Genomic DNA, 16715 nt, shown 5'->3' on the forward strand with positions numbered 1-16715 from the left:
GACCAGTTATGACATTTTGTATAACAATTTGATTTTCCATAATCTTCAGGACATACTGTGACATTTAAGATAAGAAATGACATATCATTTCTTATCTTAAATTCTGTATCACAACATTTGAAAGTATAACAACTTACTATACCCTGACTTTTTTTTAAATGGGATTTTGAACGTCATACTATACTATAACTTTTAATGTGATTTTGAGTGACATACAGTAGTGTTCAAAATGATAGCAGTCCAATGTGACTAACCAGATTAGTATATATATATATTTTACATTTTGTTAGTGTCATACTATACTATTTTCTTGAAAAAATGTATGTCATACTGTGTGTTTTCAGGTCATTTGTCATTTCACTATATCTAATATATATATATAATATCTCCCATCCCTAATAATTTTCCACTTATTCTGTATGCATTTAAATAACAAAATTACTTTAAAATTACTCTGAATCATAGGTGAAACTAGTAATCCATTAAAAAAAATGACAAGACACCCAGTAACAGCCAAGAAAATTTGTAATTTATTAATATAGTCCGAAAGAAGCTCCATAATTCATGGAAACATTTTTTTCCGGTGCATGTCCTTAACAATCACATTCTATGAGGAGAAAAAAGAACAACATTAAAAGCCACAACTTTGTATTTCAGTTACAGACATTTTTCCTTAATGTTTTTTTTCAAAGTAAAGAGAAAGGCAAAGGCAAAGTACCCCCATTCCCCCACCCACCCTCCTCCCCTTTAAAAAACCGACAGCCTTAAAAGTCATGGGCTTTATTTTTTCAGTACAACCCACAGTGCTTTAGCAGAAGGATAAGCGCTCATTGGTTAAGGATTACACAGCATGGCGACGCAATGTAAAGTTTTGCTAAAACATTAGATGAAGATGATAATAAGGAGGAGGAGGAGGAGGGAAGGGGGACGTAGAGTGGAGGAAATTTGAGCAAGAGACAAAACAAATACAACCCTACATTGAACCCTGAACCCCAGAGTCTGAGTCGACAAACGCCCGCAGTACAGCAGCTGGGTTTGGACTCTTCCCTCCCACTTGTGCATAGATCATGATCCTTTAAAAACCAGCTTTATTCCTCTACTTCAAACCTGCCTCTGAAAACCATCTGTTACATGTTAACAAATCTCTCAACTACTGAAATAGCTGTCACAGGAACAGACGTGTTAACAGACAGGAGAGATGATTAAAAACAAAACAAAAACAAAAACAAAAAACTTCTTGCACAATGCTCCTGGACAACAGGATGGAAACTTTAAAGTCAAAAAATACAAATGCATTTTCTGTCACTGTCTTTTTGACAATCAAACAATTGATCGGTTTAAATGTAAAGCAATTCTACTTAGATTTCACATGTAAAGCACTCCACTTTTTTCAAAGTTGATTCTCAGTCTTATTTGGTAAATATATAACTTGCTACAAACTTTTTTTGTTGTTGCTTTAAAGAAACAATGGTACTCTCTATACTCTGTTAAACTCATGACCTTCAGTGCTTGCTTGGAGTTTAATTGTTTTCAGTTGCTTATTTTTTTTTTCACACAAACATTAAACCTAGAAATTATGGAGTTGGTATCTGGAACCCTGGCCTTCCTGAGACAAAATCCACATCTTTTTATGAGTGTGCAAGATAGTGAGCAAACTGCGTCGCTTACAGGAAACAACATAAAAATCACAACTCAATACATACAGAGATAGTCTGTCGACACTGAAAGAGAACTTAAAAAATTGAAATATGACACAACACTGATCAATCCCAGAGTTCTTAAAGTAGCATAAATCTTCATTTTGCAAGATTTTCATGTCCATATTTGATGGAAGATGATTTTTTTTCTTTTTTACAACATTCCTGTTATAAATTCCTATTTTCTTGAACTTCAGACAAATGAAATGCTTGTAAACGACAGGTGGCTTTTGCAAAATTAAAAACAAACAGAAAAGATAGGCACCTCTGAAATGAGTCTTGTAACAAACTCACCTCCCACACTTTATCCCTTTCAATTTCTCCATGAAGTTAACATAGGGATTACTAGTCCTTCTACAGCTATCTATGGCCACAGTTCTTTGTTTTTTTTCCCCTTTTTTATTTTGTAGTTTTTTTGTAGGTTTTTTTAAAATCATTTTTTAGTTTTTTTTCTCTTTTTTTTGTATAGTTGGAACAAAATGGTGCAATACTCAATGATAATCCTTGTATTGGATTATTCCACAATAAAAGCCACTATAAGGTAGATAAACTTTTTACAGATAGAATGAAAAAAATCCATTAAGTCCTTGAGTAAACATGTACACATGAATTGTCACCATCTCCCCTCCGTACTTAGACTCGTTTATCTACGATTAGCTGAGTGAGGGGTAGAAGACACTCAGTGCAACGTTAGAAGATAATAACAATGTCTATCAGAATAGTTTTTGACAGAACAACAACAAAAAATGGATAAAAACAGACACAAAATATAACATACTGAGTGGAACATAACAGCAGGCCATGTGCCTGGTACACACACAGTTTCTTGCGCACACATTCATACAAACATCTGACTTTCAAGCACACATCTAAGATGACTTTTGCATTTTTTTCTCAAAGATTTTGTATTTGTAACTTAATGCAATACATTTTTAATATTCTCTAAAAGCCCCTAAGTGTACCTGTCAGATGGAGAGAACAAAAAAAGAATTACTGACTTCACATTACATTATTGGCGCTCCATGATTCAAGTATTTGTGTTCAATATTTTGTCTTGTTTTGATATGTTTGTGATTTTTTTTTTTATCGACTGGTTGGGTTGGGCTTTTAGACAAGCTAATTAACAAACAAATACACATATATACAGTACAAGCACTTCAAAGTACTGTAATATGTCATCAAAACCAGAACGTGCATATCCAACTCTGTATAAGAAAGACGCAGCTTTCCATCAATCAAGTATCAGTTTACACCCGACCCAAATTCTTTCCTTCGTATCACTTATTTGCGGGGAAAATACATATTGCTCATTTTTCAGTTGTATTAAACCAAGACCTTTCAAACAAAAATGAAAAGTTTCAGAGGTTACGATCCAAGAAATCTGAACAGGTGATACCACACACCGAACTCACAGTATATATATACATATATGTAGTGTATACATATATACTGTTATCTAGAACAGAGCTGTAGAGAGGAGAACCTCTCGATGCTGGTGCAGCATGGGAAACCCCCTTCACTGTCAGGGTTCTCCAGTTAGTACAGGATGCTGGGAGGTCCTCGGCTATTGGGTCTGTCTGAGCTTGGATCAAGGCAGTTACAGAAACAGGCAATAGTGATTTTTGCTTGTGTGCTGCAGGACTGCAAGTCCTGAAAGGTAGCCTTTTCCCGTTTTCTTGTTTATTTTTTTAGAAATTTTTTAAGCTTTTTTTAAAACGTTTTTAAGACTTTGTACCTCTTGAAATGTGCCCCTCCCCTCCTGCTGATGCAGAGTGAGGAGAGTGAGGCTGATACAGTGGGCCCAAGCCATCTGGGTCTGTGGAAATGTACAGTTCAGTGGGCCCGCTTTGAGCAGGACACAAACATAAAAACGAGATAAATACAGCATCCACAAAAAAGGCACCCCGGCCACCAGTCTACTCCTTTAGATGGTGGTAGTAGAGGCTAATGACCGGAGACGTTTCAGCTATAAGTGCAGAGCTTTTAACATATTATAGATCTTTTTTTTTTTCACTTAGATTTTTTAGCATTTTTAAGATTTTTATGTCAAACTTCATAAAAATGACGTTAAAATGCGATTTCATTTTTGGTTTTAAAAAAATATGTACCCGGGATTACCCATCATCAACTGTGCACTGTAGCAAACTGGAACCCCCAACTGAGTAAAGATTTTCTCCTTAGCATGGGGCATTCCCCACAAAAGCATAGAAAAAAAAAAAATCTCAGTCATTTCAGGGTGTGCTGCTGCCGCCCATTTGTTTGATGCCTCCTGTCCCCCACTGCACCCTCTGCAAAGGTTATCAAAGCTCCTCCAAACAGGGAACAGAAGTGCTCTTTATAAAGATACAGTATGACACAGCAAATTTATATTGGCACATTACGTTGGCAACTTTTACACGCAATAATGGGCCCCGAAATAGGCCACCCTTTGAGAAAAGGATTCAATACAAGCCTTTTCCCTTCCAATTAGGATTAAGTTCGAGGCATGAGGTCCGTACATATTGTTGCGCCTTTTAATTTAAGACTTTGCTCTCACAGTAGAAAGGACAGATACGGAGAGCTGCATCTCATACTTGGTATCATCTACTCCCCTACCCTGAGATCAAGCTGGACAGAAGTGTCTTCAGCGCAGAGAGAAAGGCCGACCTTTTGATAAAGAGTTCGGACTTTAGTATTCGACAGTGTTCTGGTGGCTTAGCCCGACTTTACAGGAACAGGAACAGCGGCCATTCTGAAGTGCCGACAGAAGCACACGTGGGACGAGTGTTCGCGTTTGTCAAGCTCGGGGAGGAGTACTCATTCCCGAGTCAGGTTTGGCGTGCTGTAAAGGGCCCCAGCCTCTAGTCTTTTGCATAGAAACAGATAGGAGGGCCTGTTGGTGCCTGGTCAGGGGAGGGCTACTGGGTCTGGTTGAGGTGGAGGAGGAGAGGAGGTCATAGCGTAGCAGCTAGGCAAAGGGCACAGGGGGACAGCCTGCGGGCAGGCGGAGCAGCCTGGAGCGACACACTCACACACCCCCGTCTGAGACACCCTATTTTTTTGTTTTACTCATCTCAAGATACTACCTGGAAGTACTACAGAATACTGTCAAAAAACAAAAGCATGATCAGTTAAAAACAAATAGACAATCAATAACGCTCTGTAGTATTGATCCTCGTTTTGCATTCAATACACAGGATGAACATACAGAGGCACCTCTGACCAAAGTGTTTCTGCATATGAACAGTGAAGGGCTAGTTCAGCAGCCAGTATTTTGTAGACCACTGCATGTAGACAAAATAACAATATAACGCATTGAAAGAAAAATAAAGTCAAAATGATCTTTTTTCCAAAAAATAAAAAGTACACTGGCAAAAATTCCAGAAATATGACTATTACATCTTCCAGCTAAAGTGATCTTTGTGTCAAAGAACTGAGAGATGGGGGAGAGGGCAGGACGACGACGGGGTCGAGTGGTGGCGACCCACCCCTCGTTGGAGATGCCGTGTGTGGCGGAGAGCCGTGATTGGCTGGTCTTGGAGGAGCTGCTTTTCCTTGCCAGACTGACGGAGGGTCAAGTGGAGCCCAGGAGGAAGTGCTGCGCTGTGGGGGCTGCCGCTTGACACCCGGAGGACCACAGTAGAGAGGCACTCAGTGGACACTCCCCCACCCCCAACCCCACTCCGACTCACCCACCGACTGACTGACTGACTGGCCAGCGGGTGTCAGAGGCAGCTGACGTTGCAAGTCTAGTGCCTCCAAACAGAACAAGGCTAAACATTTGGAGTAACAGTGATATTCACTTTGATATTGTTCAAAGAAGAAAAAAAAATCGTAGACTGCAGTTTTTTTCCCCAAAGTCCAATGGTGCATTTCAGTTGTGTTTCCCTTCATCCTGCTACCAGAGGAACAACGCCAGACACATTTCCAAGGAATAGATATAGTACATAAAAGAGCAGTATTTTTGTTTTCAATGTTTATGCTGCTCCTTTTTTGATTTATTGGATTGCAGTTGAAGCGATTTGATCTTCATAAGTGCTATGATAAAACCCTTTGAATTTATAAAAGTCTTAGTCTCTTCTGTTTGTACAGTACCAAACGCAAGGAACACTCGTAGGTCTACTGCATTAGGAGAAACCCCTCTTATTTGGTATTGTGCCAGATACCCAGAACCATCCAGTCCCCGCTGTGGATTCAGTCTCTGTTGGGTGTGGCTGTGGCACGCAGAGAGGAAGTGTGCATTATTGTGTACCCAGTGTCACTCTCAAGTACAGTTTGCTGCATGCACAGTTCAACAGCTTCCTCCTTGCAGAGTTTTCCCAACAGTTTCAGGGGGACTGGCAGCCTGGAGGGAATCCAAGTTTTGAAAAAGGGGTAAGTTTTTTTTGAAGTTCCAAAGTCTTTTGCTGCAATCAGCAACAATCACAAAAAAGAAAAAAAGAAAAACCAGCTCCGGTGGACATAAGGGTATGGACGGAAGAAAGGTCTATAGTGTATATTGCACAATGTAACTGTCACATGAAGGTGAAATTGTGTTCTTTTTTCCTCCGAAAACTGGCGATCGCTGGGCTTCATAACAAATCCGACAACAAAAAAAAATTCAACAAAGCACCAGTAAGCGACTGGGATAAAGGTGACCAGAAAGATCTGGGCTTGCAGACGTCAATGATTAGGTGCCACCGGACATACACAGACATGTACGGAAACACGCAGCGAAGTTGACAAATAATCTTCTCTCAGCTTATATGTTGTGATAGATATAAAAAAATGCGCTTGGGTCTAGAACTACAAAAAAAGAACATTAACAGCTGTGTCAATCCCTTTGAGAATACAAATGAAAGTAATTAAGCTGATGATTGGTAGGGCCAGTCACGTGGTCAGGCCTTCTTACTGCCCAGTGACAGAGTTGGTCACCAGTCATGTCCTGTACCACTTGCTGGCTCAGAGGTGAAACTGTGCAAGATTTCAGCTATTTCTTCAGTTAAAAAACAAACTAAAAAAGGCGGCTTGGGAAGGACCTGGGCCAGAGAGCACTTAAGGCTAATATTAGTGCTGAGAAACAAACGTTAACAGAACTAGTAAAGGTCTTTGAACCACATCATTGGCCATGGACATGCTGGGAATGGTCGTTTTAAGTCTTATTTTGGGATGATTTTTTTTTTTTTTGGAGGGAAAAGGAAAGTCTCAGATGGCAGCTTTGATTGCTTCTCCTAAAAACACTTCACACAGAATGTCATGTATACTTATGGAAAAACTAAAAACACTTAAAAGGTTTCTTTGTGTTGTGTCTCATTTCAGTTTGTTTTTATACGATGCATTTCAAAAATACCAAAAGGAAAAAAAAGACAACTTGCTTTTTTTCCCCAAAAATGGTAAACCAAACAAAAAAAGGACAAAAGCAAAACAGAAGGACTGGAGCCTGCAGTCTGTGGTGTAGGGACCCCGGCCTTCTGATTCACAATTCACAGTTCATAACAGTTCAAATTGATACTGATTATCGCCACATGATTTGCTTGGGTTTTGCTCCAGTTCATATTGAATTTTTTTTTTTTTGTTTTGTATTTTTTTTTCCACCCCACCCTCCACCGATGGCTTACATGACATGGTGGTGGTGAGTTGGTTGGTTGGTTAGTGTATCGTGGCATTATCCTACATGGACTCCCCACTCAGCAGATCTGGAGGCAGCAGGGTGTTGATGGGGGTGGGGCTCCCGATCACACGGGCGTCCTCTCCGCTCGGCGGTCCCCACAGGCTGGAGTACTGGGGCACGCCGCCCCACAGGAGGTGGTCACCTCCGCTGGGCTTGCCTCCATTGCCACTGCTGCTCCACTGGCCAATAGCGTGGGACTGTGCTGCCCCGCCCATCCGGTTTTGATTGGTTCCCGGGTTGGCCTGCCAGCTAGTGGTGTTAGCCCCCAGTGACTGGCCTTGTGCAAAGAAGCGGTTCACATCCTCCTCGCCTGCAAACTCCGCCAGGATGGTGGTGTTTCCAAGCACACACCTTACACAGAGGACAAGAGGAACTCATTAGTCATACAATGATAATTTTATTTTTATTTCTCTTGTTATTGAGAGAGATAATCATATATCTAATGAAGATTTCATCATCTGTTATACATCTTTATTTAAAACATGAAAGATTGCTTACAAACTAATTATAAATATTAAATAAAAGAGACTAAACATCAGCAAAATATATTGATCAGATCATTAGAGTAGAAATTCTCAAAATATTTCCAGTGAAACAATAGTTTTCGTGTTATGAACATGTGCTCTTTAGGTACAAATGGGACAGTATATACGTAGCTGACATACTTTTTTAACCGATAGTACTGTTTATTTAGGGCTTTACCACACTCTTGTGGGTTTTAATGCCCAGCAATAACCACATTTCGTGCTGCGAATAATGAAAAGTGGGTCACCATTTTGTTTCCATGACAACCAGCTGCAGCGACTGCCAGTATTAGGCAAAGCAAAATAAGGGACAAACCTACGACACTTTTGAATAAAACACAGCCAATTTTCCTCAAGACTGGCTCTGCACTGGTGTTTCCTCCCAATTCAATGATTTTTACACTGTGATATCACAACACAGCTGACTACAGCATGACTTGCCACCTCTTCCATGTGACTGACCAATTACAAAAATAGCATCGTCTGAACTGTCAGCATGGGAAAACATCATTAAGAAATTAGGAACATGAGGTTTCCCCCAAGTGTTCCCCATTTTCTTTCTCTGTTAGAGCTGCTTCACTTTAATATAGAAAAAAAGGCAGCTGAGGTTGGGAAAGAAAAAGGGAAACGCTTCTTTAATTTCTGTTTGGAAAGCCCACTTTGCCTGAGGCTTACATGTGCAGAGACTTCTGGGCCTTTGCGACCTCGTCCTTGGAGCTGTAGCGCACCACGGCATTCCCCTGGGTGAGGTTGAGGTGGAATGTGATCAGGGGGCCGTGCTGCATGCACAGAGTCCGCAGAGTTGAACCATCAATCTGGAGCACAGAAGAAAACAAAAGTGTTAAAAATTTGCAGTTACAGCTAATATCGGAGTTTATAAATTGAGTTTCACTATTTTTCCCGTTTCTATGTATTTCCCTTGCTCACTGTTTTACCAGCTTTACTCATTATAACACTGAAGCTTTAATCTAGCAAGAAATAGAAACGTGGTACGTACTTGTGGGGTGAGATTCCTCAGCACCAGCCAGCTGCTGGTCCTGTTGGAGCTGTCAGTACTCCAGGTGGTTCCCTCTGTAACACAAATGTCAAATATAATGTTGAATATTTGCTGTTAGAAGAAAAAGTAAAGTAGTGGAGCTGCAGAGATTTAGTTTTGCTGCAATTTCTTTCACATCATATTGTTTGTGTGACAAATGCAAAAACTTTATGCACAGAACCCTTATAATAAAAAGGGAAACTATTAAAAATGTAATTTCCTGTGAAATAATTTGTTTTTCTCAGCCACTGTATTGATTTTTTAAGCGTGTCCGTGACTTGTGGTTCGGGGTCAGAGAGTTTATCTCTTCAAAGAGAAGAGGAACACACCTTCTACCAACTGTTATCTATGATTCTTGTCTACCCTACAATTCCACGTCGCTCTTCAATCAGCATAAACTTCGATGTGTTATGTCAAAAAAAGGTCACATGTAGGATGTTTAAATGAGGCTTCACGCAGAGCGGGTAAACCTCAAGATGTCAGTTTAGCAGGGTGTGTTCAGCAAGCCTTTATATAGCAGGAGCTGCCAGTGCACAGTTGCAGCTGTGAACTTCAGCACACCAACATATTTCCAGTCACGTCTGTGTTTTGCAGGGTGTGAAATACATCACAGAGACGGACATCTGTTGCTTTCACTTTGGTGAAAGTTGTCTTTGATTCAAGGCTCTGTTGAAACTTCTTCCTTTAATCTTAAATAACAGATTTTGTAAGTGACATTCAATCCTGTAACCCAAGAAACGCCTTTGCAGTGCAAAGTTAAGAGATTGTAATAATGTTTATATTTTAAAGAGATCTATTCCTTTAATGAGTACCTCAAGTGAAACCTGAGACTCAGAAGTGTCAATAGACTTAGCGATATTTCCCATGTGTAGAAATGATAATATATTGATTGTTAAGTCTGGAGGAACAGTGTTGACAGCGTTTGAGTTTGTAAATGAGAAAGATTCAAGTGAGTAAGGTGTCAATCAGTCGCTGTTAACAGACATTAAATATGTTTGGAGTAATATAGAGAACAGTACTCACCAGAGGAGTAAGAGTTGCTCCAGCCTTGGGCCAGGCCCAGCGAGTTGCCACCCCAGGTGGAAGCGGGCTTGTTGTTGGTGAGGCCTGGCGGGGGCCGGGAAGGGGCTACGTTGCTGCGCGGCCCCTGAGGGACTTTCCACAGCTCGTGGGACAGAGAGCCTTGAGGCTGGGCGATGGGCCCTGGGGACCAGGTGGACTTCATGTCAGACAGTTTACCTTTACATGGAGAGGGGGAGGTGGGGAGATAGAGGTCAGAAAATGAGCAACTGATGAAGATGTGTCGTTACAATTAAGGTGGTTACAGGCTCCAACAAGGTACTTATGTTCCTGGCCCACTTACTGGTTCAGCTGATGCCAACAAGAGCTTCACTGGGTGTTATTCAGAGCTCAGATTTTGGCAAATATTGGCTTGTGACAAACATATCTGTATCTATTAAAATCGGTGAATATGTTTGAAATTGATTTCAAACCATTAAATTTCAATAATTTTCAATGAATTGTACAGTCCTAATTTCTAGAATTGCTTGACAATGTAATACATTGTCTACACAATGTAGAATAATAAATAATAATGTTAAATATTCTATAATTAAGTCATTTATGAAAGAAAGCAGCCTTGTGAGGACCGTTGCATAGTCATACTAGTGCAAAATCAGTGTGCATTTATACTATACATTACTTAGTAACAAATTCACTAAATTGGCTGATATATCTGAAATCCATGGATTTTTGTCTTTTGAAATCACAATCAGTCTCAAAAATCCCACACATTTCAGTCTATAGTCGTAATGATTCCTTAGTGTAATTCAATTTAACCCTGTTTCGTTATTTTTTTAACACCAGAACATGCAAAAAAAGTGCACTACATTTTCCTGAAATATTTTTACTGTAAAAGTGAATTAAATCATAATCCAAAAGCATGTCAATGAAGACAAAAATGCTGAAGCGAAAGTCGAAACTATGGCCAACATTAATAACTAGCAAATTTTTCAGTTTCAAGTTCCCCTTTCCTGGACAAAATCTGTCAGAATACAAATCCAAAAAAGTTTCTAAAATCAGTTTAAAAATCACATCTCAAATTAAATATTCACAAAAGTACAACACCTGATTCCTTTGTGAACTTTGTTTATCATAAAGCACACACACACACACACACACACACACACACACACACACACACACACACACACACACACACACACACACACACACACACACACACACACACACACACACACACACACACACACACACACACACACACACACACACACACACACACACACACACACACACACACACGGCGTACAGCAGGGCGAGGCTTGTTTTTTGTGTGGGTTGAAAAGAGGCGCAGGTGGTTGAAGGTCACGTTTGGGTGAGGTTGCTGTTTTAGTAGTTTTGGTACCGGTGTTGTCTTAAGGCACTGAGGACACAAGTTTAGGTTTGACTTGGGGTAAATAGAAGGGTCATGAACACAGGTCAGGGGTCGGGTAAGGTTTAAGGATAAGTAGGGAGTCTAAAACCAAGACTAAGTCTTGTTGATAAGAGCTCCCATTTGGATGAAGAAAGGCTTAGCAGGTCCACACATGGAGGGAAGATACTCTAAATGTGTACCTGAGCTGTCTCCATCTGAGGACGACAGACTGAAAGAGCTAGCGTAGCCACTGACTGGCCAGTCACTGCTGGTTGGAGGCAGAGAGCCGTTCTGAAGTGGTGGAGCTGGGGAAGTGGCTATAAGGCCGCGGAGGTAACAGTAACCAGAGACAGGGAGAGAAAAAAAACAAGTAACTTCATGTATGCATCACTACAAGCACATGATGTTGGGGCCTGTGGTGTAATGGAAATATGGGTCAGCTTGTGTTAAGAAATTATTTCTTCACACAAGTCACTTTACACAACACCTTTTTGAACCTTTAGGTAACTTGTCTTTAATAAAAATTTGCGGCCTTGTTTTTATTCCTACCTCCATTCCTGTCGCGCAGCAGGTATCGATTGACGTCATGGATGTTGGTGTTGATGGTGGGACCGCTGGGGACGCTGCCAGGGGTCATGTTGGGGTCATTCTCAGGGTCGATGTTCTGAAGGCCCTTCCATGGTACACCTGGGCAGAACTCTAATGGAGAGAAAAAAAGAGCTAGATTTACAATCTGAACCACGTAACCCACTGGCAGGTTTGAAAGGCTTGTTTTCTACTTTTAAAAATGACCCAAGTTATCATATCATGTAACATAAATTATTGTCAGATATTCAAATTGATGCTGATGGTTCTTGAATGATTGCTCTCGCCCAAAAATAAACCATCTGCACTAGAATTACCAGATCCAGATCCTGAAAAACATTTAATTCTGTGGTTCTGTGTAACTTGGAAGCAGTGAATCACTTGGCCAAGATATTTTTGCATTTGCCTGACTTCTGCTTGGGGTACAGAGGGTTAAAGGTTTAAAAAGGAACCAGATTAGATCTCGAGGAACTTTTTGCCATCTCATGACTTCTGTGAAGTTTAAACAATTCACACCTCTAGGCCACTGCTTCCTTTATACTGAAATTGACGGGTGCAACTTCTGTTGAAAATAAAATAAGTCAGTTCCTCTTATTTGCACTGTAGTGGCACCATTAGCGTTATATTATGAATGAAAAATATATGTTATTAGTCTGCCAGACAGATTTATTTCAAGGCCAGAATATTTTTCTTTTGTGTCGCTGCTTTTATAGTGACTGCTGTTGAAATCATTAATAAGACCCTCAAAAGTCGGTGTGGAAGTTGACCACAGGATGTTTTCACAAAGGTCATTTTGTCATGTCACAGTGGGAAAGCATGATTGTAAATAATTAAGTTAAAGATGGCTGAAATACAATTAGCTGCTACAGTGTCAGGGTCATTGTATTGTGCGTGTTGACTCACTGTCATGACTCACATACATCTGAATAGAGAGGAGCCATCGTTTATGCTATCAGTAAGAAAAATGAAAATAGGCATTAAAAAGCCCCTGCACACAGGTGTTTTAATTAGTCAATTACACCTCTGTGCAGGTTGAAGCTATGGGGGGAACTGCCTGAAGAATGATAGCAGAGTAAGTTGTCCTGCTCTAATGGGTGCAACAAAACTAACAAGAGGAGGAGTCTTGAGAAGAGTTGTAATTGTAAAATGTGTGGGTTCACCATGGATGTGTAGGCACTTTAATGGTTATTCATTTGCATCTTGTCCTCACCTGGGGGCCAGTTAATGTTGGTCCCATTGGAGATCTTCTCATTGGGACTCTTGCCCTGGCCCCAGCTGTCTGGGGGCACCATGGGGCTGGTGGGGGACTCAGAGCTGGACATTAGATTGTAAGGGCTGTATGAGTCCTCCATCTGGGGCGGCTTCCCAGGGGGGCCCAGTGAAGAGGCAGCAGATATGGCACCTAGTATATGCAAAGTCAAATAAAATATTAAACTTTACAATCTGGTAGTAATTGATAAAAAGATCAGTACTTTAAATTTGCATTGAAGGCATTTTCAAAATAATTGTTGTCATTGCCATGATGTGCATCAGTGCATTAAGTTTAGGTACATGTTAACTGATGCTCTTAGTATCTTATAAAAGATAATACATTTTTCATAGTATACAAGAGAAAAAAAGGCTGACACTTTGGCTAATAGATTATTTTCTCAGTATCAGATTGACGACAGGATGTGTGGGAACAAGTGCCAAGGGCTGATGGTATCGCAAATGTTAAAATAGAAACTGTAGGAGTCAGTGAGTTATTTCCAGTTGGTGTAAACTAATTTCTCAGAATTAACAGCAAGCCTAATGTGTTTTAGCAGGTGGTTAACACTATTCATGTATGTAGGAATATATATTCAGTGGTACTGCAATAACGTAGAATGGTATAAATTGTATTCAAAGCCTTAACGTTTCCATGTTCCCAGTCTAAAATAATGCCTTGAGGAGACGTTTAGCAGGTTGTGCACCTGAGCCACAAACAACAACTTAAGCAGCATCTGTCGTAGTTGAGAATGAGCTTTCAGTCAGAATGTGTGAAAACAACAAATGCTCAGCGAAAAGGCAGATGACACCTCAAGTGATGAGAGACGTGAGTGTTGAAAAGCTGTTTAGCTCCCTATCGGCAAACAAGTTTGAAAGGCTCAAACGTGTTAGGGTGCAGGGCTGACTTCATCAATTGAGATTATTGATTTGTCATGTTTTACAGTACTTGAAAAAGTTACTGTTATCAGCTATATAAGCTGTGTTAAAACAAGCCTTAGCTATGAAGCATTGCACTACTTGCATACTTTTATAAATTGTCCAATATTTTTAACAATTTCACCTCTCCTGTATGGATAAACAACTATAAGGAATAATATTTTTCACATAATTCAACTCCCTGTTGAATTATTGTGACTTTTATACAACATATCAGCTGCCAATGCTACTTTACAATACAATAAATGTGCAGGGGGGCTGTACAGAATTTGTATAATTTGTATAATTTGTGCATTTACTTAAGATGGCATGGGAATGTATTTATATAACAACTTTACAGGACATAATAATGGGGGTTATATTTATAATTTTAATTGAATACCATATCTACATGCATGCATGTCTTTTCTTCAACGTACCGTGCTTATTGAGGTTGTTCTCCATGTTTGAGGAGTTGCCAGAGAGGCTGTCCATGGAGTTGGAGTGTGTCCACTGGGACAGGCGGGATTGGGGCTGAGGGGGCTCCTTCAGGGACAAACCCCCCACCTCCATGCAGTTTACATTCATGTTTGGATTCAGTCCAGCTGCACACACAGAAAAAAATGTATTTATAATATGTATAAGTCAGTAGTGAAAGACTTATTTATTTTTTAAATCTAGTAAAACAGCTCAAAACAAAAAAGGAAATATATTGTTAGATGTCAAGGAGGAAGACCCTGAATGTATTTTAAAAAGAAAAATGGCTTTGGACAGATTGTGGTTTTAGTTGGGTGCATTCATTGAATGATATATAGCCACATTGTATGGAATGAATACAGATGTATGCATGCAGGGTGCTCCCTGAAGGGGTGCAGAGGAAAACTGCTAATCCCAACAAGCAAACTGCATTCTAGTCTGAGTCAAACTGTGTTGTACTCATCCCAGACTCACAGAGAGGGTAGGTGCTGTAGGCATTGGGCGAAGATGGCGGCTCTTTGGTGTGCAGTGTGTCGGAGAGGCCCGGAGCCTGGTGTGGGCCTGTGTAGGGGTCCAGGGTTGATTTGCCGGAACCATGGCCTCCGGCAGGGCCACCGGGGGGATGCATACCAGCGGAGGAGGAGGAAGAAGAGGAGGAATGAGAGGGAAGTTGCTGCTGCTTCATCAGCAGCGCTTGGTACAGCTGACGCTGGTGCTGCTGGATCTGCTGCTGCATGTTGGTGATTGTACGTGCAACCTGGGAGAGAAGAGGAGCTGCGTCAAGACAATGCATTATAAAATGCTATTTTGGCAATGAGGAGGAGGAAAACATGTGGCAAATTATGTGGTGGCGAAAGCAAGATGGATGGAGAAATAAGGAAAATATGTAGAAAAAAAAGAGAGAGGAAGAAGCAAAACAGCTGAGGTAAGAGGATAAGAAGGTGTTGGACAATGAGGAACTGGAGTTGGTATGGAAAGTGACGAAAAATGGTGAAAAAAGCACTCGTTCACAAAATCATCCCCTCTAAGAAAATTTCAAAAAGAGAACAAACTTTTTTCTTTTGTGTTGGCTCATGTTTTACGAGAAGTAACCTGTTCTCATGCCATTGAGAAACTCCTGTTGTAATAATGCACTAAAATTTCCCCCTGTAGTTATGGTATCATATGAGAATCAAAACATTTGCTGAGAAAAAATGAAGTTGTGGCAGTGTTTGAATCAGTTCTCACATGAGGTCACACACCTATGATGACAATAAATGACTTTTATGATCACACTCTTCGTTGTGGGTGTAATGATGCATTTGTCGACTCACTTGCTGCTCTTGTTGTCTAATGGGGCCGGAAACATTGCGTTGCGCCTGCATCATCTGCTGCTGGATTTGTAAACGCTGGTACGCCTGAAATAAGGGAAGCACAAGTAAAAAACAATGATTAAGAAATACAATGATGAAAGAAAAAAAAACAACAAAGCAGGAGGGAGGTCTCAACTGTTTCCATTTAATAAATCTTTTGTTATTTTAAGCCGATTTATTCTACTTTCTCATGTGCTTTAAAATGACAAATTCTTAATTCTTCATTGGATGTTTGTTAGTAAGTATCAGAAATGAAATCACGTAATAATATTTACTGTAATCTATGCTGCCCTTTCTTTTCCCTTCATTTAGTCCCACAAGACCTCTAAATACATGCTGCACTGCTAATAAAGATGGAAAGAGGGAGTCTGACTCACCATTTGCAGTTGCTGAAGTTGGTACAATAGGGTCATTTGTTGAGGGTTTATTGGTGAGGTTAAAAGTGCAGGGTTCAGACCAATGTTTTTTGCTGCAAACTGCAAGAGCTGTGCTTGGACCTGGGAGATGGTAGGAAAAAATGGGGAGGCAGAAAGAAGAGATGACAAGTTAGTCATTGCAAATCACAACAACTGTGCAAAAGCAGCTTCTGGCAAGGTAAAACTAGTCACTACTACATGTGTGCAAGAAAAGAAAGAGAGGAAAAACACTCCGCCAGAGGAGTCTTTAAAAGCCAAGAGGTTGTAACAGGCGTAGAGTTGTTCCAAGAAAATAACTTGTGGTGCTTCTGCCAATCTTAACAGTATAGTTCTGCTGATTTATAAAGATTTTGAAGAATATGTTGCCGAAATGATACTACCAGTGTTGGCTTCTTGTCA

General features: G+C 40.3%; 1 protein-coding gene across 3 annotated transcripts in view; it reads right to left on the reverse strand.

Annotated features, from left to right (window-relative positions):
- Positions 1 to 507: 507 nt before the first annotated feature.
- The window catches only part of tnrc6c2 (trinucleotide repeat containing adaptor 6C2), a 58027-nt gene continuing 41819 nt past the window's right edge, over positions 508 to 16715 (reverse strand). For all 3 annotated transcript variants that reach the window (XM_059339716.1, XM_059339699.1, XM_059339708.1), the window contains 10 exons: positions 16278 to 16397; positions 15862 to 15945; positions 15023 to 15305; positions 14512 to 14676; positions 13119 to 13310; positions 11873 to 12022; positions 9910 to 10125; positions 8848 to 8921; positions 8526 to 8665; positions 508 to 7677 (listed from right to left, as the gene is read on the reverse strand). In XM_059339716.1, the coding sequence (XP_059195699.1) occupies positions 7326 to 7677; positions 8526 to 8665; positions 8848 to 8921; positions 9910 to 10125; positions 11873 to 12022; positions 13119 to 13310; positions 14512 to 14676; positions 15023 to 15305; positions 15862 to 15945; positions 16278 to 16397 (1776 nt within the window). In that variant the 3' untranslated portion in view covers positions 508 to 7325. The remainder of the gene's footprint in view (positions 7678 to 8525; positions 8666 to 8847; positions 8922 to 9909; positions 10126 to 11872; positions 12023 to 13118; positions 13311 to 14511; positions 14677 to 15022; positions 15306 to 15861; positions 15946 to 16277; positions 16398 to 16715) is intronic.

Source organism: Centropristis striata, chromosome 1 (assembly GCF_030273125.1).
Source record: "Centropristis striata isolate RG_2023a ecotype Rhode Island chromosome 1, C.striata_1.0, whole genome shotgun sequence".
In the NCBI taxonomy this organism is placed as follows: domain Eukaryota; kingdom Metazoa; phylum Chordata; class Actinopteri; order Perciformes; family Serranidae; genus Centropristis; species Centropristis striata.